This window comes from Merops nubicus, unplaced genomic scaffold, assembly GCF_000691845.1.
Source record: "Merops nubicus isolate BGI_N331 unplaced genomic scaffold, ASM69184v1 scaffold37562, whole genome shotgun sequence".
NCBI lineage: Eukaryota > Metazoa > Chordata > Aves > Coraciiformes > Meropidae > Merops > Merops nubicus.
Window position 1 is genome coordinate 20495 of NW_008592247.1, and position 6662 is coordinate 27156.

The 6662-nt window shown below is 34.7% G+C and overlaps 1 protein-coding gene across 1 annotated transcript in view; it reads right to left on the bottom strand.

Moving 5' to 3' along the window:
• The window catches only part of LOC103767966 (target of Nesh-SH3-like), a gene marked incomplete at both ends in the record, with an annotated part of 24672 nt that extends 19933 nt beyond the window's left edge, over nt 1–4739 (bottom strand). Inside the window, one exon of the mRNA XM_008935098.1 lies at nt 4607–4739. Within this exon, the coding sequence (XP_008933346.1) occupies nt 4607–4739 (133 nt within the window). The remainder of the gene's footprint in view (nt 1–4606) is intronic.
• Between the last annotated feature and the right edge of the window lie 1923 nt (nt 4740–6662).

A 6662-nucleotide genomic window follows, 5' to 3' on the forward strand; every position in this document is an offset into this window, starting at 1 on the left:
GTGTTGCATACATAAAAGACTGTAAAACTTATTTCATTTCTGTGCATAGGAATATAACTAGAGTTTTAAAAATAGATTATTACAATAAACTGACATTTATTTATATGTTTATAGTGAGACTTCATTAGAAGCACAGCATCCATTTAGTGTTAGAAAGTAATAAAAGGAATGGTTTGAACTACATTTTTTCAGATACTGAGTGTTTCACAAATCAGCACATGAAGTTGATTATATTGTTTCCTTTTTATTGCCAAGTTTACTTTAAAGTAACAGACACTGACATATATATAAAGATGGAAAGAATTACACTGCTAATGGCTACCAGTTAAGTTTGCAAAGCACTTTCCAATTTAGCTTTCACTTTTATACATTCACTTTTTTCACTTAAACTCTTTAGTAGAACTACTGAAACTAATTGAAAATGTAGAGGTTCTGAAGAATGAGAGATTGACCAGCAGCAAATCTTTCCATGTTTAAACAAGTTTTTAGCATATATTCCCACAGAAGTAACTCAAAAGCACCTGAAACTAAGAAAGTTTACATGCTGCAGTGTTATCCTTAAGGAATTCTGCTAAGTTTAAAATATATTTTCTACAACATTTGCAAGACAAAGTATGATTAAGTTGGCAGCTGCATAGTAACACAGATTTGTCAATAGGCACAAAATGAGACACAGGCACATATCTGTCTGAATTTAGGGTTTTAAAAACTTCACTTCTCTGTACAACACAGAGTAAGTGTGGATTCCTCTCTAGTTTTCTTACCCTTTTTCTTACTTTTTTTAAAAAACAAACAAACAAACTTGAGATACAAATTAAGTAAAACTCAAAATCTGTACTACTTGCAAATATGACACTTGGACATTTAAGACAAATTTAAGCGACATAAAGGTGAATTTGCCAAAGTTCTTAACTTAGATGTATTTTATGAAAAAACCCCATACCTTCAGGTTTCAAATTTCTATTTCACGTGTCTGAAAGCATGCTTATTTTCTATACAATCTAGTTCCAATCAGTTATGTAAACCTAATTGCTTTAGTTTTTTGGTTGGGGTCTTTTTGTTTTGTTTTGTTTTTCATTCTGTTGCTAAAGGCTGTGACCAAAGATGACAGACACTTCGAGGAGGCCTTAATTCTATTCAATACAACAAAATATAGTATTTTATCTACAAAATCTGGTTTTGTCTTGCATGGAAAAAATATTTTGTGTTTATTCTGCCTCCTAAATAACTGAGGGTCAAACTCCCACCTTTTTCCACCTCCTGCTCCCTTTTAGGAGCTGGGGAGTTGTTCTAACCAAAGGAATGTCCAAAAAAAAAGGCCATACAAAGAAGAGAGTCTATACTTTCTTTTTCAGCCCTAAACATAGCTCTAGTATGTTTATTTTGACAGCTCTGTCATCTAATGGTTGTTTGAACATTGAGAGGCAAAGAGTAAATAGATTTTTCTACTCTTGGAAAGATAAAAAGAGGAACTAAACATGATGATGCAGCAGCTTATCGTGACTTTGCCATCCCCCCTCATCAACTGCCTCATATTGGTGTCAGAAAAAAAGTTGCTGAGAAAGCTGGCTCTGGACTGTTGGTGGAACCTTTCTGGTGTGAGGTAGTTCCAATCAGTTATGTAAAACTAATTGCTTTAGTTTTTTGGTTGGGGTCTTTTTGTTTTGTTTTGTTTTCCATTCTGTTGCTAAAGGCTGTGACCAAAGATGACAGACACTTCGAGGAGGCCTTAAAGTTTGACTTTACAAAGAGCTTTGGTCCATGCAAACGGAACCCATGAATTATCTTTAATTCCACAAGGAATTAGGGTTTGGTGTTATCTTGCAGGAAATATATATAGCACTCCGTTGGTTTATGCCCTTAACCACTGGAGTGTTAAGCAGCCACAGAATAGTTTGTCAAAAAATGGCACAGGAACTTTTTTTTTCATTAGAGTTTCTTAAGCAGCACTTAATAGGTACAGAAATATGCAAGGAATAATTTCTCCAAAGCAATAAAAGATATCAATGCTCTTTGAGAACATGGCATCTTTTATTCAAAACTCATTTGCTCACAAAACCTGATCTTCTAAGGACTATCTCACTGAGGTCAGACTTGCACCAGAGAAAATCTTGGCCAACATATCCATGCTGTCCCGTATGGTTTTCATCTTCTGAGTCAGTAACATATTCAACTAGCTGACATTATGCAACATTTGTACAAAAGCTTAATGTCCATCCGGAGGTGGTAAAATCTGAGGCTGAGAACAGTGACCCTGTTTCAGGTCATACAGTTATAAATCTAAAACTTGGTGGGATATTAACTGACAGAACTGAGTTAAGAGATCATAACTGCCGCATACTTCTGGTGTCAAAGTTTAGAGGTTAGTCATTGTACAACAGTCTTGAAGATGATTAATAGTACATTTCAACATGCCACAGTAAGAACATGCCAAATTAAAATGGATCAAGTACATGGACTGCCCCTGCAACAGATACAAAACTTGTTAAGTCCATTATCTGATTTTAAGTCTTGCATTTCTAATACAACGCTGACTTACTAAGGATGGGCTACTTCATAAATTTTTCTTGTAATGCATTACTAATTATCATTCAAATTATTATTATAGATTAATAACTGACTAGAAATATATTTGAATCCAATCTCTACTCCAAATTATAGAAATACCCACCATGGTCACGTGAGGAAATGTTCTCATCACTTATACAAATCACAATCATTTTGGTGCAGTAAAGGTAAACAAAATAAGAGCACCACTTAAGTGATTTTTTTTCCCCATTAACTTTATTGCTGTGCTTGATTACAAAATAAAAATCTGCTTGTAGGTATATACCCATACTTTCATATGACTGTAATTTGATTTGTGTTTTTAAACTAGCTACTCATAAGTGTCAATGTGCATTTAGAGTTGAAGTACAAGGAGATAATAAAAAAAATAAAATAAATGAATAATACAACTCTTACAGGCAAGTCCCCTTATGTGGGCAAAAAAGGAAATACATAGGTCAGCCCTTAGTACAGCCTGACAACATATCACTAAAAGGGAGGGCAATATATGGGTGCTATAACTTTGATGCTGAGACAGTAAGTAGAAAAAACAAGTTCCATGGTAAATATGATGCTAAAATCATTATGTGAGCAGAACACTTCAGAGGTTCCTCCGTGATCAGATCAGTTGATTTCTTCAATTTCTAGCTGTAGGCAATGTTTTATCTCTTTCTTGATTGAGAGAGCAAAATTTAAGCCTAAATCAGCCTTTATTTGTATTGAAAAATATCCAATTAAATTACGTGCTTGGACATTTTCTAACATTACAGAATCAGAGGGATTGGAGGGGACCTCTGGAGACCATCTAGTCAACCCACTCTGCTAAAGCAGGTTCACCTAGAGCAGGTTGTCTACCAATACTCTGTAACAATTTCCTAATAAATATTAACATTATTTTTTCAATAGCATTAGAAATTCTGGTTGGTGATGAAGATCCAAATTGCTTCATGAGAAATTTTTGAAGTCTGAAAAGGGTCAGTCGAAAATTTTTGGGAGGTAATAAAGAGATCAGATTGTCTACATGGAATGTTTTTTCTAACATGATCTAGTTTAATGTTACCAATGGGAGTTTTATTATCAATAACCAAAGTAAGTAGTTTCAAATCTAAATTAGACAGCTATAGAGCAGACAAAAATTAGAAAGATAGAGGGAAGTGTTCTCAGTAAGGCAAAGATGTATGAAAAACTGAAAAAGATAATAATTGCAGCCCAGATATGGATGTAGATGTATCCTAAACATGGGTGCACAAAGTTTTTTCTTGGCTTTACCAAACGATGCTGAGTTTGGTAAATGTTGGGTAAATGAAGCTGGAGCTTCAAACTTTTGTCATAAAATGAAGGCTACAAAGAGAACACCAAAATTACAGAGCAGGGGAAACCTCTGTATTAACAAATCCAATAATAGCAACAGATGAATTTTATTGATTTGCCAAGAGTTGTCTAAAAATGTAATGGTGCACTTGACTGAGAAGTTCACCAGAACTATGACTTCTCCTCAACCTGCTCCTCAGTGAGTTTTCCTGAGCTGCTCAGGTCATGTACCACTCATTCATGAATTACAGCAAAACAAAAATGTTGCAGTAGAAGAGACCTTTTACTTACAACAGGAAATTAATGAAAACTATACTGCATCAATATCAAGAAGGCAGTGGAGCGATACGACTGAATACAGGAAACAAAAATCAAATAGGATTAAAACAAGGCATCATTCCCTTACCATTTGCACAGCAAAACACTTATTTAACTTCTATTTGGCCAGCTTTCAACCAATATATTGCCTATGATTAAACAAAGTTTCTTTTCATTTATTCAGATACAAATGAAGAATGAACCAAGGCCACTGGATTAAGATCTACAGTGACATAGCAAGAGTTGTAATTCAGCTGTAGATCTAAGACAAGACTTGACAAGCACTGTTGGATTAAATGAGAACACTCACTTCACATTCAGAACTATTGCTTCCAACTTTTTAATGTCTACTGTAAAACTTAATTTAGCTACACCAGATAACTACACTGAATTAAATAATGATCATCATCAGAAAACAATTTTCTGTTACCTGTCACTAGCACAGTTACTTGTTGCTGTCCAGTCGTGTTGAGGGTTGACAAGGATGCCCCAAGAGAGGAACACAGAGGTTGGGGTGAGAGTGCCAACTACCAGCTGCAGAGGCTTTTGAGTCTTGTTTCGACCTACATGAGAAAAGTACAATTCCAAGTTAATTTTTCTCTCCTAAATTATGTAGAGGGAAGCTTTTGTAGTTGGATAACAAAGAAAATTAAGACCTACTTCTCTTCCAGACCTGAAAGGAAAAATACAACAGTTCTCTCTCTTTTTCATAGTCGCTGTTTCTAATGTATTATTTTAAAAAAGGGGGTAAAGACAGAGTCTGTGATCTGCTTGTTGGCTTCTCATTGAAGCAGGTGAAAGATCTGAAAGAAAGGGAGACCATTCCTCCTCCATCTCAGAATGAAGTGTAAAGCTAATAGTTGGAAAAAGAAGAAATTATCTAGAGCAATTATTTTGAATCTGTATTTTTTGGACTGCTCCAAACCCAAGCAGAATGTATGGTGTTTGAAACATGATTAATTAAAGGAAATTCATCTATTCTTTACATCACATTACATATCTTAAAAATCCAAGGGACGTGTAACTCCCCAAAGTGTACAGGTGACCACAAATTTCCCAAAAGTTTGTAAGCCACTGTTCTAAGGGTTGTATTTTTCATTCTTGTGAAACAGAACTGAGTAACTTTCTTTTAATTTCTTTGGAATCCTAGTATCTCTTCACTTAGCAAGTCCTGGTGCAGGTCTGATTGATTTGTATTTTCAACCCATCCATGTGTTTGCAGTTAGAAATGTTAATTAGGGTTTTCTTTTCATATTGATGATGAGTATGTCTCCACAAAATCCCCACAAGCAAAACCACTCTACCCGTAAGAGGTAGTATGACTTGCTCTGAAATACTGTGGAATATATTCTACTTCCACAAGGGCAAATGTCTGAATCATTTTCTTGGTTTCTGGATCAGTTGCTATACTCTTTCTCTATTTTTAAAGGTAAACTTAAAAGAAACAGCTTTTTGATTCACCAAACTATATAGCATATCTGCTGTCTATAGTAAAATCCCTTTCTTGATCATTTTTGAGGAACCATGGAAAACACATGGGGTTTAAAGAGAAGAAAAAACAAGCTCTCATATAATTTGAAATTATACTTTTTGGGAAGACCTATATATATGATTTGATTATGATGTTATTATGCCATTAGTTCCCAGTTAGAAACTGCAGTGATTTATACTGCCAGTAATTACCTTGGTGATCATCTATGTTGATCTATATGAATATAAGCCATAAAAATCCTCTGTATTAATTGCAGTTTGAACCTCAGTGTCTCTTCTAGAATGCAACCAGTTTTCATTGCAAATTTAAAATTGCAGCAGCTCAGACTCTTACCACAATTCCTGATAATTTGTGTACACTCACAGAGACACAAATTATTTTCCAGTGAGAAACAAAAAAGCATTAACAGATCTGTGGATGAAGGAATCCTCACTGGTAGTTTGGGAGGAATAACTTCAATACACCACATCATTGTATTTCAAAACTTTTACCTTTTTTTGCATCCACTTGTGATCTCTTTAAACATCAAAAAAATAATCTTCTAAATTTCAATTCTCATCTTAAAGAGCTTTGTACAAGAACATTCTTTAGGTACTTTGTGGTATTTTGAACACCACACATGTCACTTATCACTGACTACGAAATACTGTGGAAGTTGTGCAGCCTAGTCAGACACCTACAGTTACAAATATCTAGTAAAAGGTTCTGTCTTCCTTTAACTACTTTAAGAAAGAGATAAAGTAATAATAAAATACCTGAACAAGACTTCTTGTTATTTGAAACTCGTGCTGGTCTTACTGAAACCAAGTACCGTGGCTCTGCATCTGTAGATGAAGAAAGTGGCAATTAGTACAGACGTGCTATTTATCTGAGAAAAGGATCAACCTACAATTAATAAGAAAAAACACAATATTCACTGAGTGCTTGACACGTTATCTGTAGGAAAAACAGAAAGAAGATTCATAAGAAGAATTGAGCTCCATGATGCCTGTGT